Source organism: Heterocephalus glaber, unplaced genomic scaffold (assembly GCF_053883595.1).
Source record: "Heterocephalus glaber isolate CG9 unplaced genomic scaffold, H.glaber_assembly_v1.0 deba00001504, whole genome shotgun sequence".
Taxonomy (NCBI): Eukaryota; Metazoa; Chordata; class Mammalia; order Rodentia; family Bathyergidae; genus Heterocephalus; species Heterocephalus glaber.
The window spans coordinates 10,138,607-10,163,033 of NW_028258324.1; the positions used below are offsets into that span (position 1 = coordinate 10,138,607).

The window sequence follows — 24,427 nt, forward strand, 5'->3', positions numbered from 1 at the left end:
GAACAGGTGTTTACATCAGAATCAGAGTCAGCTGTAATGTGAGATGGGAAGAGCTCAAGCCTGCATTGAGTGGCTCTGGCCTGTTCACTCTGTTGGGAACAAGACCTTCTTGAACTTGGACTGTTAGGCACTTTTAAAAATAAGAGGACAGGAATAGGTGAGTGTGAGAGGCAGGACAAAGGGAGAGAGGCTTTGGAGAAGGACCATCCAGCAGGCAGGCTTTCACTTAGGGACACTGAGAGTGGATGAGCCCTGTAGACTGAACCGGGGGCCTTGGCTTTTGGGGCTCCATTCCCCTACAGTCTCCTCCCTGGAGCAGAGTTCTAATCTTTTTGTTAAGAGCTCAAGCCCATGAAAGAGAAAACCAGCAGCCCACCATCTCACAGGTCTTATACCTGGTGACCCTCTCTCCAGCTCCTGCAGGGCTACTTGCTCCAACCTTCCCACCATGTCAAATCCCTGCGTGGAAAGACTAGAGCGATGACTGCCTGTTCCAGCCACCGCAGAGGTCCCCCTTGGTCTCAGAGAGTTGTGTTAGTGGATGTTGGTCTGTTTCTCATCTTCCCTGAGGCAGGCTTCTGAAAGACTCTAGTTAATCAGAGCACATTCTTTCTCCCAAAGGACAGTTTTCACAGGACTGTGAAATGCTAACTCGAAACAGGCAGGGCCCTCACCCCTCCTCCTGCTACCCCAGCCCCACCCCAGCAGCCACTCTCTGACTCATCCCAAAATTTACATATGCAGAATTTTCTTTCTAATTTCTGGATCTTTCAGTAGGTTGGAAATACAGGAGATTCTATATCTGGAAGGTCTCTTTCCCTAGAGCGGGGCCCATGGGGATGAGGGAGATCTGGGGTAGACAGAAGTCTGACCACTCCATTGTTCCATGCTCCTTTCCATCCCTCCAATGGCCAGGCTGAGAGTGCTGCAAGGTGGTCATGGACATAGTAGGGGGTCTCTGAGCAAAAGCCTGGAGCTGGAGTGGAGAGGACCCTAGGAGGATCAACAAGAGAAGGCTACAGCAAATAGTGCTTCCTCTGACTAGTCATTCTCTCCATCTGTAGAGCAAAGAGAGAATTCTGCCACGAAACAGGAGAGCAGCAGCAAGTCCTGCCTCCAGTCTTGGTCCTTGAGAGCCACCATTCCTGGCACTCTGGAAGGGGCATGACTAGTAACTGGGAGGTTGTGGGTGAGTAGAGTAAAAGAGGTGGAGGTTTGCAATCTTAAACCCCAGAAGCAATCCATAAGACAACGGAGACAGGCAGAGATGCTTCCAGAAGCAAGGCTAAGGTGCCAAGCCCTCAGGCTACAGCACAACTCCTGGAACCCCTTTCAGAATGCTCCACTCCGAAGGACCTATTTCCTCATCCTCCTAAATCCAGCTCTTCAACAGTTCTTCCCGAAACTCTGGCAACACCCACTGGCCAGTTTGGAACAGGCTGTCCTGAACACAAGATCTCAAAGTTGTTTGCAAATTGGGTTGTTGCAGATTAGAAGTGATCGGGTTCACAGTGGAGCCCACAGTCTCGTTAGTCCATAGTGCCCCTATATGTGCTCTCTTCCACTAAAGTAAGCCTCCATTTATAAAATGATTCCTATAAGCAAATGCATTTTGAATTTCATCTTGGGAAATCAGGAGAACACAATCTTCTGCCCCAGCAGAAAAAAGTAGAGTCAGGGTTGCCAGCCTGGAGGAGGACGCTGTGGGGCTGTGGAATAAACTTATTTTGAAACCAGACAGACTAGCTTCAAATTTTGGTTCTACTGCTTAGTAGTCAGGGGCCTCTCTGAATCTCAGTATCTTCAACTCCATAATAGATATAATACCTTTTTGTAATCTTCTTATGAGACTAAAAATGATGAGTAAAGTAATGTAATAACTATGATTGACAACAGTTAATTGAATATTTCAAAATGGCTAGGAGAAAGAATATTCCCAATGTAAAGAAATGATAAATGTCTGAGATGACAGGTATGCCAGTTAAGCTGATTGTATACATGTACTCAGATGTCATACTGAGGTAGGATAGAAGAGAGATAGAGAAAAGATAAGAAAATTGTAATTTTTAAATTATACTTTTAAAAAACTGCATCTTTGGGACCCAAAGTTACTCCAGGTTACAATTCCTATTTTTTTTCCCTTCTAGGAAACTCCAAAAATCCCTGAGTCTTGAAAGATTCAATAAATCTATAAAGCCCCTGGCTTTCACCTGCAAATTGAGCCTGTACTTTTCCTCCATACTATAGATTCACAAATCCTACAAATTTCCACCCACAAGGAACCAGCACTATTAACTGGGTACCTTATCCCTAAACCTCAAACATAGGCAAATGATTTGCATTCTAATGTAGCCCACTAACAGGTAGCCTGACAGACACCAGCAATACACATCCTAGATCATCACCTTCAAGACACCCCCAAGAACACACAAATGCCTCCAACCCTGGATCATAATGTTCCACTCTCTCAAGCACCTTCACTCTGTTTTTTCTGAGTCTGTACATCTTTAACTCTGCTTAATAAATCTTCCCCTTAATAAATAAGCATGTCCTGAAATGCTTTTCTATGATGTAAGACAGTGAACCTGCCACCTACTCAGAGGGTGGGGGCAAGTTGGGGTCTCTCCACGTCCTTTTGGGGGAACCTCCTCAGGCCCTATCCAGTGACAGTACTGTATCCCATAAATATGTACAAGTGCTATGTGGCAATTAAAAATAATCATATATTTCATAAAAATAATGAGTGTGCTATAACCTGGGACATAGTGATCCTACAATACCACTTTCCATCCAAAGAGATGAGTAGCTTTGAGAAACTCAACTGGGTAAATGAGATGGCAGAATCCTAGGGACAAGCAATGCTGCTCAGACTGTTAAGAATTTGGGGGCCACGTCTAAAAGTGACAAACAAGTAAGATCAATGCTGTTCTCCAGGAGTAGATGGATTATAATAAAGGAATCACAGGGCAAGTAGATATGCTTAGAGGGTGTACACCTGGAGAGGCAGGAGTGGGTTTAGGGGGTGGAAGGAGGGAATGGTTCTGCTCTTTCCTCCAGCCTGGGTGTCCAGGACCAGCTGTGCAGCTGAGACTGGCCCTCCCTACACTGACAACCTTGCAATGAGAAGAGTCTCTGGGATATCCCTACTTACCTGGAGGAGGCTGGGTGATGGATAGCTGGGTGTGGGAGAGCTGGCCTGCTGTTCGTGGCCCACTAAGGCTGGATGACACTCTGCTGGACAGGGTCTCCCTTCCCTCCCTTACCTCCTCATCCTCCCTTGCCAGTGCACATGAGCCCACACCCTGAGCCGCACCCGCTTTGGCTCCTTTCAACAAAGATACTTCTTTAGTAATAGGAGAGAAGATAAATATACTTGAGCAGGCAGAATGGCAGCTCAGAGCCATTCAATTTTAATATTCAAAGAGATGTGCACTTAACCAGCACCCTTTTCCCCATTAGGAATGAAGCAGAACTTATTGTTCAAAGATTTATTCAATAGGCTGAGGAGGAGCTCTTTGGAGAAAAAACAAACTGGTGAGCTGAGTCAACAAGACTTCATCAACAGCCATTCATACCAAACCCCCTCATTTCCTTTGCCAGTGGGGTTCCAAAGCAGCAGGAAGCTGTAGTATGGTCTTACTTGACTAGAGGAAGCCTGTCGACAAATCCTGTCATGATATCCTGCTAGACACCATGGGGGCACGTGGTAGGAGAGTCCTCAGGGACTGGTATGGCCTGAATGTGTGCCAGTCTGTCCCCTGTTGTCAGGGAATGGGTGAGAGAATAGCAACCACTCCCAAATTTACGAGGGACATGATATATGAAGATGGAAAGACTGGCCAGTGGGACATCCCAAAGTGTGGAAGCTCAAATTACATCAAAAGATATATAAGGAAAGGTTCCAGTCAAGGAGAAGGAGTAACTCCAAAGAATCCAGGTTTTCATTAAATGGAAGTATAAGACCTGGCTTGACAGAATTTTCAGGGGAAAGTCCCTGGTGTTTTGACCACCCATTCACAGTTTTAGCCTGCAGTAGGCTCCTCACATCAGGAAAAGAGAGTCCCTCTGTCTTCTTCCTAGACATCAGCCTGTGGGCTTGGGCCTCCTGGAAGGGCCTTATATCAGGAGAATGAGCAAAGGGACTGGACCTCAGGAAGCAAAGCTTCTGGGCCATGTGATGGCTGTTCCTGCAGCTGTGGGCCAATGGGCTTGTTCTGGGCGATTCTGGGAGGCAGACCTGAGACCCACAGAGACAGTATTGGGAGACAGAATTTAGGAGACCCAAGAAAAAGAGTCATATGGCAGAGAAGAAGGGACCTGCTCACATGATCTGTGATGGTTCACACAAAGCAGTTTGGGGATACCCCCTCCCTTGGGATTTGGTTCTGGGTGCTTGAAGGCCACATTGAACCTAGCAGAAATCTCGAGAACTGCCTAGTCTAAAGGTTGGCAAACTACTGCCTGTGGGCTAAATTTGGTCCTCAGTCTGTTTGTGCCAATATGTTATACGGGAACATAGCTAGCCAGATCCATTTTCTTCTTTATCTTGGGGTGGGGGACACTTCCATGCCACTATAGCACTGCTGAATAGTTTCATAGGGACCTTATTCTGAGCAAGCCTGAAATATTTACTACCTGCTGCTTTAAGGAAAATGCTGACCCCTGGTCTAATCCAGTGGTATTCAAACACTTCAGCCACCAAATCTCTCTGCAAACAAACCTTCTGGAGACACACACCATGCATGAAACAGTAAAAGGCATAGCTCTCCTCTGAGAAAGGTGGGTGCAGAGCTCCACCCTGCTCAGACTGGATGGATCTGTCCTTCTCATTCAGCTCCAGGCCTGGAAGGGGCCAGAAGGGACCATTCTAGAGCATCAGCCAGCCCATGGCTGACTGCTGAGGTCCTGATTATGAGTCAGTCCTCTGTTGTGCTGAATTGTGTTTGCTGTTTACCCCCCTTTAGATGTCTGTGCCTCCTATCCTGACTTGGCCAGTCCATGTTCTGAATCCTGAAAGTTCTCTGATTCCTGAGTGAAAGAAGCTGACCCTGATGGCTTCCCACTTCATGGAGGGCTTGCTACCAGGTGTGCTTAGTTGTCCCCATGTCAAGTCTTTGGGCCACAGAGATATTTGCACCCAGCCAGCATCCTCAGCTATACCAGGTTGCAGCAAGAGGAGTGGGAAGGTCCTCCTTGTCTCCTGTGAGATCCTTGGGGAGCTCAAGGCCTCTTGCAGGAAGGACCACTTTGTTCTTCAAACCTCACTCCCCAGCAGGACAGGGGTTAGTTCCCAGGATGCCCAAAGCCACCAGGATATTAAGCAGCCTTCCCTTTTGTCCCTGAATACTAACTCCTAAAGAGATCCTCTCATTGCCCTGGGTGGGCTTGAGGCATATGGTTTTATAGCTGCCCCAGAGAAGTGACTCTTGCTGGAGGGCTGGACACAGCTTGCCTCTAAGACCCCTGAACAGAAGCAGGAAGCCACCCCTGCCTCATTCTCGAGCAAGGAAAATGATTAACCATGCCTGAGGTCCCAGAAGGTGAGGGAGCCACATTGGGTCTCCACTGGGCCTGTGTTGGAAGCCCAGGAGGATCAGGGTCATGTTTTCAGGCCTGCGGAGAGGGATGGTGCCTTGCCCACAAAACAGATGTTTAAAGAGCCTGACGGAGAGTCAGGCTAGCTTTAGATCAACTGCTCAGGCCTTTGCAGAGGCTACCATCCTCAGGGCCTTGCTCTTTCCCTGGCTTACCCTGTGTTTTTCATCATTCTGACCTTTCCTACCAGGCGCATTTAAAACGTGTTTCACATCAGATCTCATTAGGTTTTGTTCTACTCTGTTCAGGACTATTTTTCTTCCAGTTGAATTAATAACACCCATGTGTTTTATGATTTTCCCCTCATGTTTGTTTTCTTTTCCTTTTAGGTTAAATAGATACAACTGGCCAGATTGTGCAATTCCTACCCTGACTGCCCACCCACTTGCCCCAGCACACACACACTTCCCCTTTCCCTCACAGGTGCCTCTGCACTTCCCTCACCCCTGTTCCCCCTCACATAAACCCCACTCCTTCCTTCACATATACCCCACTCCCACTTCCATACACTGTCCCCCCTTCTACCCCCGCACGCCTTCCCTACACACACCTTCTCATGCCCATCCTTCACATACCCACTCCCATACACCTGTCTCCTCTCCTCACCCCTACACTTACCACATCAACTCTCCAAGTATGGAAACACCACACTCCTACACAACCTGCACATCTCAGACACTCCCACCATGAGCCCCACACTGGGTGTGCCCTGTGCTTTCCTCCAGGGCTTCCTGCCACATCCATTTCACACCCACAGGATACCCTGAGCTCAGAGGAGCAGTTCCTTCAAGGGAATGGATTCTGCTCTGCAGGTCAGGAGCTGTGTGCTCTTCCCTGAGGAAGGATGACATGTCTCAGGATCCCGACTCCCTACCCGAGCCTTCCCACCACCCTCCTTCCCAAGGACACCCTTGGGATGACTGAGCACTGGAAAGGTGCAGGCAGCTTCATGAATAAAGGACTAGAAAGTGACTCTTCCTTTTCTTTTCTTGACTGGTCCAAAAATACAATCTCCCCCTTCCTGCATACGCTCCAGGAAGCTTCCTGCCTCCATTGTCTGTGGGGGCTGACTTCCCTCTGAACTTGGCCACAGGATCTTTCAGGGTTACACCTAGTTCTCCCAGACATTGGCTTCCAAAGACCCTTCTCTTATCTCTTGGGAGACAAGGTTTCACATTGGCCAGTTTCCCATCTATAAAAACCTCTCCGTGCCTTCTAGAAATGGACTTAAATACTTTGGCTGGGTAGCTAGTCTTTTCTTTCAAAGGTGCCAGGACACATTTATGGATCCTACTGACATTTAGAATATCTAAACATTCATAAATGTCTGTGTGGCCTTTTTAAAATTACCAATTAGTTGTTAAAGGTCTCCATGGTTTCCACAATGTTCAGTCCTTCTTCATTTGTTTCCCCCTAAAACACAGTTACTCTTCATTTCCCATGTTCATTTCTGGGGCAGCTTTGTTCCAAGGGAGAAGAAATCAGCAATCAACATATGCTAATAGGTCTGGGGTCCATTCTTTAAAAGCAACAGATTTCAAATATCATAACAAGGGTAGGCAAACAGAAATTTGCCAAACAGCTAACATGAGCCAGGCACTTCACCTATATTATTTTACGTTTTTCTCTCAGAACACACCAAAGGTATTGTTGTTCCCATTTTTATAGCTAAGGAGACAGAGGTTCACAAAGGCAAAGTAGCTTGCCTATGGAAACTTGGCAAGGGAATGGCTGAGCTGGGATTTGAATGCCAAAGTCCCTGCTCTGCCTATCATGCCAACGTCATCTGTCTTGTACCAATGCGAGGCTCGGGGAATTGAGCAGAACCCAGAGAAATCCATGGCCTCACATGTGAGGGTTCAAGCAGGGACTATGCTGAGGGATGGGCTCTGCTTCCAGGCCAAAGTAGAGCCCCCAGTGTGAGGACCAGAGAGAAGACAACTTTAGATGCCCCTAGGCCGCCCATTCCATGGCCAAGAGCTATCAGACTCAGGTTTTCACAAGAAACAGGGTGCTTCCTTATTTGCGGTTCTGAGGTACTACTAGCTTACTCAGTGTCACATCCATTGGGAATAAGAGCCACCACTTCAGATTACTGCATATGCCAGCCACTGGGCTAAATTTGAGACATGCATCTTCACAGCCCTTGCAGATCTATGAGGAAAGGTCCATGTTCTAGGAACGGAGAGGAACTGAGATTCCCAGTAGGGAGGAAGTGGCCCAAGGCCATGCCATTAGGGAATCTCAAAACTCCACTTCAGCTGGGTGTGGAGGTGAAAGCCTCTAATCCCAGCTACTTGCTGAGGTGAAAGAATTGCAATTTCAAGGCCAGCCTGGTCAACACAAAAAAATACAACCCAACAATAGCAACAACAAAATAAACTCCAAACAAACAAAAATAATCAAAGGCCAGCTTCATTCCAAGGACTGCCTATTTCCAGAAGATGGTTCATAGTTACATCACCATAAGGTGTTGCATTTAATAAAATGTGTTTTTTCCTGATGACCATGCATAATTCAAAACAAGATCTCATAGGATAAACTTGAGTCATTTTTAGGAAAATGGATGCACTTTGAGATCATAATGTTAAGTGAAGTACATCAAACATACAAGCTTAAATATTTTTTTATCTGTGTCCTATCTAGATTTATTAATCATGTCTTGCACTATGAGCACAATCTTTGCTGTTATCTGAGTAATTATTTCTGATTTCATTTTTCCCAGATCCTCTTTTGTGGCCAGTTCAGTGAGTCCAGGTGGTTGAGTATCAGATTGTTCCATCTCGTTTCCCTTTGGGGTTGCTGTAGGTGATCTGGAAGTCTGCTTTTGAGGCTTGTTTACATGTCTTCTCATTTCCACGGGGACGGGGCGGGGGGTGTGCTTCTGGTGCCCGCACGGCTCACCTTCTCTGCCCTAGGAGCGTGGAATGGCAGTGGGGGAGCCTCCTTCTGGGCGCTGGGACTGGCTCACCTTCTCCACCCTAGGAGCGTGGAATGGCGGCAGGGGAGTCTCCTTCCAGGTGCTGGGACTGGCTCCTACAAGTCCTACAAGCTTAAATATTGCATGGTTTCTCTTATATGAGAAACCCCAAAGATAAATAAATAGCAAAATAGAAGATGTTAGGAAATAGGGAGATAGATCTTTTGCAAATGGGAAGAGACCAGTAGATTGCAGGGGATGGGGCGGGGGGAAGAGGATGAAGAAAGAATTATGATGCTTTATGGACATGTATCTCAAGGAATGTAATCATCCAATCATTGTGTACTGCAAACATGTACTAACAAAAAAAGACCCCATAAGAATACATTTGAAATAGAGTCACATGTGAGATTTTTCCCATGAAGTGAATTTTCAGGAATATTTTTATTTGCACATATTAGCACACATTCCCATGTTACACTGGCACTCAGCACACAGCCCCAGCTGCATCCCACAGATGTGGCTCCTGAGCAAAAGTCCTCCTCATCTCACCTCCTGGGACCAGGAAGATGCCCTGAAGGTACCCCAGCCTTGAGCACTTTCAGCTGTTGCTCTGATCCCAGCCAGAGTGAGTGAGATTGTTATGCCCTATTGGTGCAATTAGAATTTGCACAAACTAAATGAGCAACAATGACCAAACAGCCCACTCTTCTGGCCTATGGATGCCCTTGAGGCTCTGGGAGGCAGGCTGTGGTCCTCTCAGACGATTTTAGCTAAAAGCACTGAGATTAAGACTGGACTGGCAGAGTGTTTCCCTCAGATGTTGGGGGATTGTGGAGAGCTGAATCCAGTCAGACTGATCACTGCTAATGAGAAACAGAGTGAAACCCATCTCTAACCACCCTCCCATGGCTCCTCTGTACAAAGAAAATGCCAGTGGGACATGGGCCCAGGCCATGGGGAGCCAACCCACCAGACTGAGCTGCCATGGTGTGTGGCGCCTGGCAAGGTGCCCTCCTCTCTGCCTGGCCTCAGTGCCCCAGGCTCCCTTGATGATTGCATTAGCTCAGTCTTCCTGTGTCAGGGAAGATCAGCTCCTGTCCCTCCTCCAGAGCTGGCCTCAAGCTCCTGGTCAAGAACAAGGGGGAGAGTTCAGTGTTGAACCCTGGGCTCAGGTGTGGCTTCATCCTTTGATTACTTGAGGCAGGACTCAGCCCTTGAAGAGACCAAATAGATCCAAGATCACAGTGCACTTAGGAGAAATGACTATTGTACCAGCAATGAACAGAAAGTTGGGGAAAAAAAGGCTTCCAGGATCAGAACCTAGCAGACATTTTGCTTATACATCACTGTCTGTCTTGATTCCTTTTTCATTCTAGCCACTTTCTCTTTCTCTCTCTCTCTCTTTCTCTCTCTCTCTCTCTCTCTCTCTCTCTCTCTCTCTCTCTCTCTCTCTGTCTCACAAACTATAAAGGAATCCCCTCTGTCATTCCAAACCATTTTTTGGACTTTGTCTACACACTTAATTTTTAAACGAGCCCAGTATTCTAGCAAACCGGAATCAATTATTTCCTCAGCACATCCCTGAATGGTTCATTCATCATTTAGTCCTTTAGCGGGCTAAAGATGAGCATTTGCAGAACGGGTCTTTCATCACTGTTTGTCATAAAACCACCACCACTTCCTACATCCTTTAAAAACAAGTGCAAGGCTCTTCCAAGCCTACAAATTAACAAAGCTAAGTGCCAAGCCGGTGGGTGATGTTCCCAGGGTGCTGAGTAAATGCAAATGCAAATCTACTCTGCAGAGCTCTTTCTCAACCCTGACTACACACAATTGCTACACAGGAGATCCTACCTCAAATGGCTTCATGGTCAAACACTGTAGAGCATACAGAGAGATGATTCACTTAATAGGAGCAAGCAGACATGAAACAGCAAGAGGATTAGCATTCCCCAAACTTGAGCTAATGGAACCACTTGAAAAACACTATAATATATATATATATATATATATTTTTTTTTTTTTTTTTGTACTGGGGATTGAACTCAGGACCTTGCCCTTTTGAGGCAGGCAGCAGAACCATTGAGCTAAATCCCTGGCCCTAAAATAAATATATTTAAAACAATTCAAGACATTAAAAAGAAATAGAAACCATAATGAAACACCAAGGAATCATTAAATTGGGGCAGAAAGACTTGAAATGCAAGCATGAGATAGTCTTGAAATTAGCAAACTATATAAAGCCATTAAAGTTTACAATGTAAGGGGGCTGGGTCTGACACTTGGTGACAAAGATATACTTTAAGGAAATCACCAGGATGCAGCACAAATGAATAAAGTACTAAAAATTATGAAAGAGAGGTTAAGAAACAAGAAGGTAGAAATGCAAATGACATATAGACATACAGGCAGACACATGTTCATGTACATACATGTGCGCATGCATATGTAAAACATGTTCCAAGGGAAAGGATGGAGAAAATAGGGCTGTACAATCTCAAGAGCATTTTTGCCTGAGAATTTTTCAGAATTAAAGAGAAATCTTAATTTTCAAATTTAATCTTAAAAAAATCAAACAAATCACAAAGCAAAACCCACAATGAGCTTTGACAATAAATAAAAATTAACCCATTCTTGGAAAACTTATAATAGGCATGCAGAACAACCAAGAAAAAAGAAAAAATTAAGTATAGCTAGAGAGAAAGAAAAACAGTACACTTAAAAAAGAGATGAAAGTTAAACCAATGAGTAAGTCCAGGCACCATCAAGAAATGCTGAAGGACAGAGGAGTGTTACCTTCAAAGTACTGAAAAGAAGTAGCCATTAATTTAAAATAACTTAATATAGTTAATATATTTTGTGGCTAACCTATAATTCAAGAGCAAGGGTAAAACTGAGGCATTTTTGGAGAATTTTCTCACTCAGGGGCACATCTGAAAGTAACACTAAGATTATACAGTAAGTTACTCTAAATAACACTACAGTGTTTACTTCAGGAAAAAAGACGTTAAATACAGCAGGGTGTGAGAAACGCAAAAAGCAATGCTGAACAAAAAACTCCAGCAAACTTATGGATAAATACAAACAAGCACTGACATCTGTAAGTAGCAAAATAATACAAATTCACAATGACCACTAAGGTGATGTTAAAAAACAGGTAGAAATAGAACAGTGATCAATGAAAATGGAAGATGGGCAAGGACAGTTTGCATTAAAACATCCTAGGAACGGGTCGGGGATTTAGCTCAGCGGTTTCGCCACCTGCTGCGCAGGCGCAAGGATCCCCAGTACCAAAAACAAAACAAAACAAAACAATAAAAAAAAACGCATCCTAGGATCCTTATTTTGTTCTCTAGAGACTAACTTCAACTTTGGAATTTGTTAAATCCCAGGTCAATGTTGAATGTAAGGGTAAAGGCAAGGGATATTGTGTTTGCGAGTTAGCTACTCAGTGTAGTAACTGTGCTCAAACTGATCCATGCGTTGAATGCATTTCAATCACAATTTCAGAAGGATTTTTCTTGTAAATACAGACAAGCTGATTTTAAACCTTACATGGACAGGCAAATAAGTTAGAATAGATAAAACAATTCTGAAAAATAATAAAGTTGGAAGAGTCATACTACTTTTAAGACTTAGTATAAAGCATTAGCAAGCAAGACCATGTGATACTGGAGAAGGGATAATAGACCAATGGGACAGAAAAAAAAGTCCCGAAACGGACTCACCTATGGCCAGTTCTTTTTCAGTGCTGGGGAAGAAACCCAGGGCCTCACACGTGCTAGACAATCACTCTACCACTGAGCTACGTCCTTCACCCAAGTTGATTATTTTTGATAAAAGTACAAACTAATTTTATAGAGAAAAGATAATCTTTCAATGAATGATGCTAAAACAATTTGACATCTAGGCAAAAAGGAAAAACTAACCTTGTAAAAAAACCTCAAAATGGATCATAGATCTAAATGTAAATGTAAAACTGTAACACCTTTAAAAATATATAGAGAGGGAAATCTTCCTGTTCTAGGGTTAGGCAAGGAGTTCTTAAATGTGGTACTAAAGGTATGACTCTTAAAAGTAAAAAAAAAAAAAAAAAAAAAAAGACAGATTAGATTTCATTAAAATTTAACACTTTTGTTCTGCAAATGTCATTGTTAAAAGAATATACAAGATTAGCTAAAGACTGGGAGAAAATATTTGCAGATTTCATACCCAATAAAGAAGTTGTATTCAGAACATGTAACCAATTCAAACTCAACAATAACAAAGTGAATAACTCAATTGAAAAATGGGCAAATGACTTGAACAAACAATTCACCCTAAAGGACATTTGGATGACAAATGAGCAGCACATAAAGGAATGTTTCACATCATAATCTTCTACTTATACAAAAACTTGAACACAAATATTTATAGCAGCTTGCCATGGGCCAAGCCTGAACATGGCTCTTTGCCTCCTCCCTACTCCCTTTCTCCTCCATAGATTAGACCCCGGGTGACAGACACAGCCTCAGAGACAGTTGCACTAAGTATCCTTCCCATTTCCCTTCCTGCGCATGCCCTGATCACAAAACAATCACGCTACGTTCCACCTAGGCCACGTAGGCCACATAGCACTATTTGCCCGTCTTCTCTTCCTGTTTGCCTTCCACTATAAATCAAGAGTACATGGGACTCCAGGCAGCCATTAGCTTCCGACAAGCTATGGTTCCACCTGGTCCCAACGTCTAAGAATAGTCTTTATTTCTTTATTTTTTTCTTCATCTCCCACTACTCTCCCTGGCTTTGGACCCTATGCTGTGTGGGTTGAAGCAGCAGCTCTATTAATAATGATTACCAAGTGGACACAATCCAAGTGTCTCTCAACAGGTGAGTGCATAAATGATCTGTGACATATTCATGCAATGGAATCCTATTTGGACACAAAAAGGCGTAGACTACTGACTGATACACACCACTTGGATAGATTTCAAAGGTTTATGCCAGTCTCAAAAGGTTACATGTTGGGCCGGGGATTTAGCTCAATGGCTCTGTCGCCTGCCTTGAAAGCGCAAGGACCCGAGTTTGATCCCTGGTACCAAAAAAAAAAGGTTACATGTTATTTGTTCCCATTTATATGATATTCTCAAAAATCACAAAACTAAAGTGATAGAAGCAGAACAATGGTTACAGAGCTGGGAGAGTGCATGACTATGAAGGAATAGCAGGATTGAATTTTGGAAGTGATGAAACTGTTCTCTATGCCGATTGTGGTGGTGACTACACGAACCTATAAATGTGTTAAAATGTATTGAACCATACATTAGCTCTAACAAAATGTTACTGTAAGACACATTTTTAGAAACATTTAAAATGTAACATAACTAATAATGTATAACTTCCAAACCAGTGGGAAGAAAAAACAAGACCAAGGAAATAGGACAGCAGAAGGAGGAATAGCAAATATCCAAATGAGCAATTACTTAAGGCCACAGGCTAGCGGGTACCTCTGGGGAAAAAGAGAGGGGCTAAGGGGAGACAATGTCTTACTTTTTTAAAAAAAAGATGTATCTGACAATCCAAGTGTCCATCAACAGATGAATAGGTAAGCAAAATGTAATATATACATTAATATAGTATATTGTATAGTATAATAATATATTGAATATAATGTATAATAATATAGTATATTGTTCAGCCATAAAGGAGTAAATCCTAATTCAGGACTTACAGGACTTTGCTGCATGGATAAATCTTAAAAACATAATGCTATGTGAATGAAGCCACACACATAAAAGGACAAATATTATATGATTCTAGTTATGTATTAGTCACTTTTTAGTTGCTTGGACAAAGTACCTCACATACAGAAATTAAAGAAGAAAAAGTTTATCTTGGCTCATGGTTTCCAGAGGGTTCAGTCCATGGTTAGCTGGCTCCAAGACAGAAATAGTGTGGAGGAAGGGCGTGGCAGATGAAAGAAGTTCACCTCATAATGGCTGAAGGCAGAGAGAACAGGTAGAGCCAGAGCTCTCTGTTTAACAACTGTTCCTTGGGAAGTAACTAGACATCTTTGAGAGAGCCAAATCCTCATTTTATACCTTTTTGTTGCCCTTCCCTGGCTTCCAGAGGGATCAAATGATCATACTATATGAGGGCAATGTAGTATAAAGAATGATGGGTAAATGTACGATTGTCATGAAGCACCATGAACTATATTCCACAAATCTCATCATGATCCATTTTGGACCCTTCTTCCTCCAAGCCTCATTGTGGGCACTACTCACAAGTGTCCCCGGGTAGGTAGAGTTTGGGTCACTGCTGGCAGAAAGTACAGGGAATCACAGGAGGAGACAAGCCATCAGCTTCAGCCCGGGGCTTAGTTAGCTACTCCATAGCTCTATGTATTCCAGTATGTTCTGAGCTTCTGACGTGCTCTGGGGAGAAGCCAATTAAAGCCAAGGAAATTTTCTGGTTGTAGGGGGCAGCACTGCCCAGAGTGGTGTGCATCACCACACAAATGTCTCTATCAAATTTGTGAGATGCTCACTCATTCTCCATTGCCCTGAGGCAGAGATTGGAGGCCACTCACCAATGCTGGCTGAGGTGTACTGGTAGGGCTCTGAGAGGAAGTGTGGCAGGGTGAGAACAAAGGCACCTGCAGCCAGCAGGAGACCCCCGATGCCGATCAGTCTTGGTCGGTTTACCCGGCTGCCAAAGTAGCTAACAAAGATGATGAGGATGGCATTGCTGATCTGCAGAAAGAGAAGAAGGGTGGAGTGAGACCCCAGAGGGGACCTGACCAGACCTTGCTCAGGAAGACTGCGGTGTGAAGACGCTGCCTGGTGTTAGTGGGCCCTAGCAGAGCCACCTTAGCCTTGTCTCAGGAGGCCCAGCACCAGCCATATACCAGCAGCTTTCCCTCCATGATCAGAAACCTGTCACCATCTTCCAGAGCAGCCCAAGGGAAGTAAGTACGTATCTGGAGGTATGAAGGACTCTTAGGTTAAAAGCAACCATTTCCCCTCAAATCTTTTGGGGAAAAATTCAAGGAAGTTTCCAATTCTGGCTGGCTCCTAGGAATAGTACATGTTTCCTAGTAAAACCCCTAAGTCTAATGAGATCCTAATGAAAGGATCCAAGGGCTCTGAATTGGCAGTCAGAATAACAACCAAACAACACACATTATCTCATTTCACCATGCAACAGTCCTCACTTTACAGGTGATGAATATTAAGTAACATGTCCACACTCATGAGGTCAGGAGGTATCTTAAACTGGTGTCGCCTGACTTTAAAGTGCCCAGGCTCCATGATAGTGGTCTGCTGCCTCTTGGAGAAGTGGGTTTCTGCCTTAGCAGCTCTGCTTCTGCCCTTCCTCTGCCCTTCCATGGGCCTGTTTTCACTTGTGTAAAATGAGGGACAAGGACCTCAGTACTCTTAAGTTCCGTCCTGGTTGTAAACATTGGTTATTCTGTGTCTGGGGCTCCCTGGCAGGTGAGCTCTCTGGCCCCACCTCTTTAGCCCTTTCTCCCTGCAACCTTATTTTTCTTCATAGCACTTATCATAGTCTGATCTATGAGAAGCTTCATTGATCTTCATAAGTAAATATTACATGTATCCTTAGACTTTTGTCTACCTGTTCACCCTGCCTCCCCAGCACCTGGTACACAGTCCTTTAATATGTGTCGAGTCAGTGAAGGAACAAAGCGGCACAAGTAGACTTTTTAGAAGAGGACACAGCTGTCCAGAAACCCCTGCAGGGTGGCTGTGGGACCTAGAAAAGTGTGTGAGGGGTGTGAGGAATCAGCCTGGAGTGCCAGTCACCTCTGCTCCATCCCTTGCCAGAGTTGGCTCCTGGACATTCTGAAACCTGTGCCTGGAAAGAGAGCTTTACTCTTGTGCTTAAATTTTACTTTTTCCTTCTTGCTCCTCTCTCATTTTCCATGAAGTGATGGATATGTCAGGGCCCTCCAGCTGTGCCGACTGGAGCTGACTTGTAAGGCCTGTGGGAGAGGTGGTGGAGGACCCTAGGGGAGACTGGGAGGAAGGACTGTAGCCTGTTCCTCACCCACCTGCAGAGGCCCTTCTGGCTCTTCTGGGGCCTGGGCATGCTCCTCTGTGGGAAGCTGGCACTGCCTAGGTATTGGGGCTGATCCCTCAAACTTTTCACCAGCAGAGCTCTTTGGAAGAACCCTTTTTCCGTAATAGAAAACATACCCTGAAACTGCATCTGTTCTAGCCAGGAGAACAGGGGCACAGGCCTCTCCCCTCAGCCTGGAAAGCCTTTAGAAAAGGCTCTCTGGGCTTGATGGGAGGCCATCTGAAAGCCACCACAAGCCCATTAGTGACGCACCCTGCCCAGAGTCTCCAGCCCCAGAACACTAGTGCCCGGCATTAAGAGCTGAGCCTCCTGGGCTCCTGCTTACCTTGTTTGCTCTGCCCTGGCTGTCAGGGTAGACAACAGGAGCTGCCAGTTCCCAGGTCCAAGAGCCCCTGACCTCACTTGTTCACCAAGCCCTTCCTCCTGCTCATGAATTTCACACCCAGCCTGTGCCCCACACCACACCTGTGGGCCCAAGAAGGCTTTCTGAGAGTGAGCTGCTTTCTCAGACTAACTGGCCTGTGGCCCACTCAAACCCACTGCAGGCTTCATGGCCTGGATGGCCTACCACCCCCTGCAGCAGGCTGCATTCTGCTCACACCCTCAGGGTACACACACACACACACACACACACACAATCACACATGAATCCCTAAGCACTCATATATATGCACAGACACACACAAATATACATGCAGGCAGGTACACACATGACCACACACAAACGCTCAGATACCCACAGATGTGGGGTTATGCACACATATAAATACACACACTCATAGTCATACACAAATACTCAGACACACACACAGATATACACAGACACATACAGAGCCACAGATAAACACACACAGACACACATAGGCACACTCAAATACACAGAATAGGTAAACACATATCATGCAGAGACACAAATTTACATAAGGGCAGAAAACCAGACATACAGACAAAGATACACACACACAGTCACACGAACACCCAGACACAGTCACAAAAATCCAGAGACAGGTACACACACACATACACACAAACACTCACACAATCACATACACAGAGACATATATTCACACACACAATTGCATGCTTAGATACATAGTTACACATAAATACCCAGACACCATAGTCACACACTCACACACACACAAACACACACACAGGACTGTTGGTCAGACGAATGAACTCTCTGATGCCATTTGCCTCAAATTGTGCCCACAGGCATGATCTTGAAAAGGTTAGATTCTTGAAAATTTATCTGAGCCTGGGAAAGAGATTTAATGGTTATTTTCATTTTGATTGAACCATAGCCATGAGGAAGTATCATGTCTCTTATTTGCCTAATCAATTTTCTATCTTAAATGGACCTGCAACATGTTCCAGCTGGCTACTTCTTGCCCCTGGAAAACATTCAGTTATTCCTGGACTCACACTTTTGTTCTGAACATGGGACAATATGGATGAAAATTTAACCATGAGAAGTCATGGCTTTGGCTATCATTGGGGCTGAGCTGGAAGAGAGGATACCTTACTTGCCAGCTCTGATTTTCATTAACGGAGGAGTCTGGAATGCTGGGATGGGCAGGATTAGGAGGCCTTGTCTGGACCCAGAAGGAGAGAGGACTCCTATGAGGTGATAAATGGTTAGCAATGCATGCTGGGCTATGGGACTGGACTGTGGTGACACAAAAGTCAGAGACGTGTTTCCTTGTATCTCTCATGAATGAGGACACAGGCCAGGGCATTATCAAAGTCAAAGGTCAATGTTAAGAGAATGCATTGTGTGTCCTGATACAGAGAGCAGCCTTCACCCTAGGTGCACAATGAGTCTCCACTCTGCTCCCCTCAATCCTGTGGTCAGGGTCATACACAAGTGGGGACGGTGGCCCAGTACATGCTCTCACCTCGTTCAAGCTGGAAATGAGGCCTGAGGAAGAACTGGAGAGCCCGAAGCGCTTCTCAATGGTAGTGAGGGTGCTTTTGAAGTAGGCACTGTATAGGAGCTGGCAGAGTTGCAGGAGACCATGGCAGAGCACAAATATCTGAGGAAACAGAGAACGTGCTGTGAGGCCTCTGTACAGCAAGCCCTGGCCCCACCAAGCCTTCCATCCTGGGGCCTTTGTTTCCTCATCTGTCACATAGGAACATTTACTTTATAAGGTGGTCAGAGGCTGAAATGCCATCGCTACTCCACCATTGTTCACCCTGCTGGAGGTGGAAATGTTAGCTGCTGCTATCTTTATTGCATTTTATCACAGTTATTGTAAATAGCCCAGTAAAACTACAGGAAAAGACTTTCCCAGGGGACAGGCCTGACACCAGCCAAGCACCTATGGCACGTTTCAGCTTGGACGGCTCTCCAGCAGCATCACAGTGCCCTGCGGGCTGCTGGTCTGCCTTCCCCCTTTGCCTTTAGAGGGCTCAAGTCTACTCCCTATCCCATTCAAATCACTCTCAGCAGCACGAACAAGTCCTAGGTCACGTTGCTCCATTTCTCTTGACCTCCAAGACCCAATCAACTCTTACATCTTCAAGAAGGTGAAGGAATGCTGTTCCCAGATCACCTGGTTTGAATGAGTGTCCCATTTCACATCCACACCAAGCTTGTAACCACTTATCAGGGATATCTGGCTTCTCATCAGGGGTATCTGTGATTGGACCTGTTCTCCCCTGGAGGCATGGTCAAGACCTTGGGGAAGGGACTCTGTATCCCACCCTGTCCTATATGACCAGTCCTGTGACCCCTGAGATGACATGAGTTCCTCAGTTGACAGGACAGACACATGTCAGGCAGGGGAGGGGAGGGATTTGATGGCATCCTTGGTGAGCACCGGGCTGTGCTCTATACTCTCCTCGGTTCTGAACTGTTGGACCAGGCCCGAACAGGGCCTAAGCCAGGAGTCCCACATTCTCAAGCAGCCACTGGAGGGTGCCCTTCTGGGTCACACTTTTCCTCCAGGGAAGGGTGGGATGCTGTTACATTTCATAGTTGCCACAGTTCTTCCCTTAATTGAAAGCTTGCATCTCAGAAGAGCAGCTGGTGCTCCACTTTCATTTCTATTTCCTTCCAAAGCTGAGCCTACCTCTTTGTACAGGCCCTTGTTCCAGGCTGTGCAGTTTCCTACCTTTGAGAGCACAGTCTTACTGAGTGAGGCCAGCCAGGGACTTCCTACAGAGCCCAGGATTCACTGCCTGTCCATGCATCCATACTCACAGCCTCCAAATCCAAAGAGGAAACTAGATGCCTCTCTAGACTGCTACCTACCTCTGAGCCCTGTGGCCACCTCACCCCTCACCAGTGGCAGGAGGAAGTCTGCCTGGCTGCAGGCAGAGGCACCACCTCTGTAATTCACTTCATACATTATATTTGTCTTAATATTTTGTGATGAAGGGATTGTCGAAATCACCTTGTCTCACTTTTTCTTCACGGAATGGGAAACTGAGGTCCAGAGCAGGGGAACCTGAGTGCCTAGCATTATAACAGGCATTGTTTGGAACTTAAGTGTCAGTCACTTGAGGTACTTGGAGTCAGTTCCCCTCTCCTCGGGCCTTGGTTTCCCCAGTGGTGAAGTAACTGGTTTAAATCAATGGATCTTAACTCAGTTTTGAGTCAAAATTGCCTGAATTGAGGAGGCAGTGGTATCTTTGAAATAGTCTAATCCCAACTCAAGACCAGCTGAATCAAAACTGGTGAGGGAAAGTCATTAATAAAAGTTCCTCCAGCAGAATCTGGTGGGCAAAATGAGTTACAATCACTGGACTAGAAGACACATTCAGGCCCTGAGTATCTATGTGCAGAGGGTAATACATGGAACATTAGAAGGGAAAAGCAAAACAAATAGAGAACTCTCATAATTTATAGGAGCTCCCATGCAGAAGGAGCTCCCTGCAGAAGGGAGGACAAGAGCCTTGGAACAGGCTTTTGGGAAAGCAACATGTGATGATGATGAAGGTGATGGTGATGTGAAGCTGATGGTGAAGTGGTAGTGATAGTGAAGAAGATGAAGATGATGCTGATGGTGATGAAGGTGATGGTGGTGGTAAAGATAATGGTGGTGAGGTGATAGTAGCGAAGGTGATGGTGAAGGTGAAGGTGCTGATGATGCTGACGGAGGTAGTGAAGGCAATGGTGGTGATTGTGATGGTGATGAAGGTGACAGTGGTGGTGACGGTGGTGTTGATGGTAGTAAGGGTGATGGTGATTGTGGTGGTGAAGCTCATGGTGATGATAGTGGTGATGATGGTGAAGGTGGTGGTAGTGCTGAAAGTGATGGTGATGGTAGTGATGGTGAAGGTGATGGCAAAGGTGAGGGGGTTTGTCAATGTCTGATTGCTTTTCATGGGCACAGGGCACTGAAGCACACTCAAGCCCAGATTATTTTCTGAGTCAGGCCAGACTTAGGAAAGAGGCAATTTAATTTCAAATCCCTTGATGATTTTCTTCCCCTGACCACCCCCTAAAGGCTAATTCCCCCAAGACTCTATAGTCCTCTTCTCTGGACATGCTCATGAACAATCTCATTTGCCCATAAGATAATGCATTGTACCCAAATCTCAGCTCCTCTTCCAGAACATTCTCCAGAGCACCATGCTCAGGACCACCCCACTGTCTGCTGGCCATGTCCTCCTGAATATTCTTAGACCCCTCCAACTAATCACTTCTTGAATGGGACTCATTGTCTTCCTCATAGACCCCTGACCTTCTTACTTCAATTCCCATTACCTTCATTTAGTTTCCAAGTTAGAAACCAAGAATCTTCCTAGATGCCCGCTCCCCAACCCCTATTGTTACTCTATTGCCAGATCCTGTAATTTCTTTCTGGTTTCTCCATATTTGACCCCTGTTCTCATCTCCAAGTACATGCTTTGACTCGGGTTCTTACCATTTCTCCCCTGGATTACTGTGATTATCTCTCATAGGTCTCTTATCTGCGTGGTCCAAATGTTCCACCAAACCATCCCAGAGACAGAGAGAGAGTTCTCAAAGGCTTACATGAACAGATCATGCCCAAATCAATGTTTTTTTCCCAGATCCCAGTTCCTACAAGACAAAATCCAACACCCTTGGTGTGATATCCTTGATGCTACAGATCTACACCCTGCCTGCCTGCCACTTGACTCCATACCCTGATGAGACATATCACATTTTACAAGGATGGCTACACTAATATCTCCCTCTACATGCCCTTCATGCAGCATGACAGCGACACTCCTTCAGGAGGCAGAGAATGTGGGCCAGTCTTAACTACTTGCTGCTAATAAGAATGAAGCAGAATACCATGTGACTTCTGAGGCTCAGTCCTCATCATGGGTAGAGAATCTGCCTGTTTTTTTCTCCCTTAGGATCCTTAGAACTCAAACATCACATCACAAGGAAGCCCAGTTGTTTTTACACATGGGAAGGCTAAATGTTGGTGTTCAGCTGATAAATCCAGATAAGGTTTCAGCTCTTAGTCAGAAAAATCTATCAGGCATGTTACTGAATGAATCCTCAGATGATTTCTGTCCCAGCCTTTGATGACAAATAGAGCAGAAGTGAGCTATCCCCCACTGAGCCCAGGTTGCAGACTTGCCAGAAAAACTAAAGGTTGTCACTGTTTGAAACACTACATTTTGAGTTGCTTTGGCATAGAGCATTGGAGAGCTGAAAGACTTGCAGCCATATACCTTGCCCTTCAAACATCATCAAGGTTACACTCTTCAAGGTCCCTAAAGTACACACACTTTTTCCGTGCTTTTGCTTGAAATCTCCACAGAATCATCTTTCCTTTTGTTGTCTGGATTACAGCCCTGATCTTCAGAAGCCCCTTTTCCACCATGGGGTTCAGTTGTATGTCTAGTTCATAGTTGCTTCTAAAACTCTAGTCCCCTATTGCTGACTTTTGCACAGAGGCATCTCAAAGGCCTGGAACATGCTGGTGGCACAAGTAACATCTGGCAGAAGAGTGAAGGTTGTCATAGGGAGGGCTGGATCTGAGGCCAGGCCAGGGCAGTGGGCATGTGGGGAGGGACCAGATCAGGGGCTCCTATAGAAGTTGCACTGTACTACAAACATGCTGTAATAAAAAATTTTAAATAAATAATAGAAGTTGCACTGTCACTGATTCCAAATAGAGAAAGAGAAGGGGCTGTATTTACAGCCTGAAGACCAAGAAAGGGCAAATCCCTGCTGGAAACAGGGTCCAGGAGGAGATGTGTCCATCAAGAGGAAGTACAATGAGTTCAGTTTTGGAGCACTTCAGTTTCTGATTAAACTCAGAAAAGACCAATCTGTCTCCAGCCAAATTAGTAATAAATTAACATGGAATGATTAATCATTACCAACTTCCTCAGCTGTCTCATGAAAGAAAGATGGGAATGGTGGGAGAGAAAATCTATCCCAGATCTTTTCCTGAAAGATTTGTCTTGCTATTTCCAGCAAATACAGAAATTTCCCATCTCTTCCCCTGAGCTACTAGGTGAAAGACTCCAACAAGACTGAACTGGCAGCTTTGTACATCCCTGGTGCCTTGCAGAGCCAACCTCACCACCAGCTCTTGGTCACTGCAGCCATATGGGGCCTAGGTACCTCATGGATGCCCTGGCAGAAATGCTGGTATAGATCTGGGCCTCCGGGACCCATTGTATGCAGCAGATATTGTGGCTTCAAGGAACAAAGAGCAGAAAGAAAATGCCAAGAAAAGAGAAAGCAGTAGATGGATGGTTCAACAGAGCTCTCTGGCCAGGGTCACTCAGGGTCATATCTGGCCTCACGTATGGTTTTATGTGGGTGGAACCACAGGACCATGATTCTGGAAGCTCAAATCTATCAAATACCCATTGTATGGCCAGCAGGAGATGGAGCTAGGGTATTCCAGCACAATACAAAAGAACAGAAACCCAACCTTGGAGGAGGACACGGGTTTAAGAGTGCATGGAATGCAGTGCATGGTGGTGTGTGTCTGTAATCCCACCACTAGGAGGCTGAGGGAGGAGGATCGCCTTGAGTTTGAGGCCAGCTTGGGCTACATAGTAAGACCTTGTCTCAAACAAAACAACAAAACAAAACAAAAGAGTTCAAGGAGATGGATTGGTTTGGTAAAAGCAAGGAAAGGTGTACTAGTTCGGCTGCAATGCTCACACCCCATCATTAAGGCAACACAGTGTTCTGGGTTTTGATGGTTCAAGTTTTGGAGTCAAAGAGGCCTAGGTTCAGATTCTGGCTCTGTAAGGAAGGGCAGGACCTTCAGCCACTAACTTGACCACTCTGAAGAACAGTTTCCCAAACACTAAAAAGGAACTCGTTTTAACTTCTGGATTGCAAGAACTGTGCCAGAAAATGTAGCTACAGCACCTGGCTCCCTGCCTGGCCGACATGGAGAGATTCAGTAAATTAAACAAGATGACACTTATTCCCTAGTAATTTAAATTCTCTGTTAGTGTTCCATTATCCTGTGGCATAAGAAATCTAGAGTTTCCTATAGTGTTCCACAGAAATGCTCTAGATGCTCCAAGTCAACGGGATTCCATGGAGACAAAGTTTGAAAAATGTTGCATAATACAGCCATGAATTGTAGTATAAATATTCGCAATCCATCACCATATCAAGGGCCCTGAGATATCATTCAGTAAAGACCTGCTTTTGACCCAACTTTTCCTGTCCTACTGAACTATGTAGCCTTACCACCACCACCACCATTTGACATGCCCAACCCTTCTGCCTCAGCCTCTTGAGAAGCTGGGATTATAGGCATGTTTCACTGTGTCCAGAACCACACCATGTTTCTATCTCCTTACTCCTTTTCTTTTGCTTGGGATTTACTGCTTTCCAACACTACATCATGCATTTAACCT

At 45.2% G+C, this 24,427-nt stretch overlaps 1 protein-coding gene across 2 annotated transcripts in view; it reads right to left on the reverse strand.

Annotated features, from left to right (window-relative positions):
* The window catches only part of Slco2a1 (solute carrier organic anion transporter family member 2A1), an 81,407-nt gene that overhangs the window by 24,957 nt on the left and 32,023 nt on the right, over window positions 1–24,427 (reverse strand). For both annotated transcript variants that reach the window (XM_004834261.4, XM_087186169.1), the window contains 2 exons: window positions 18,499–18,636; window positions 15,090–15,252 (listed from right to left, as the gene is read on the reverse strand). In XM_004834261.4, coding sequence (XP_004834318.1) covers window positions 15,090–15,252; window positions 18,499–18,636 — 301 coding nt within the window. The remainder of the gene's footprint in view (window positions 1–15,089; window positions 15,253–18,498; window positions 18,637–24,427) is intronic.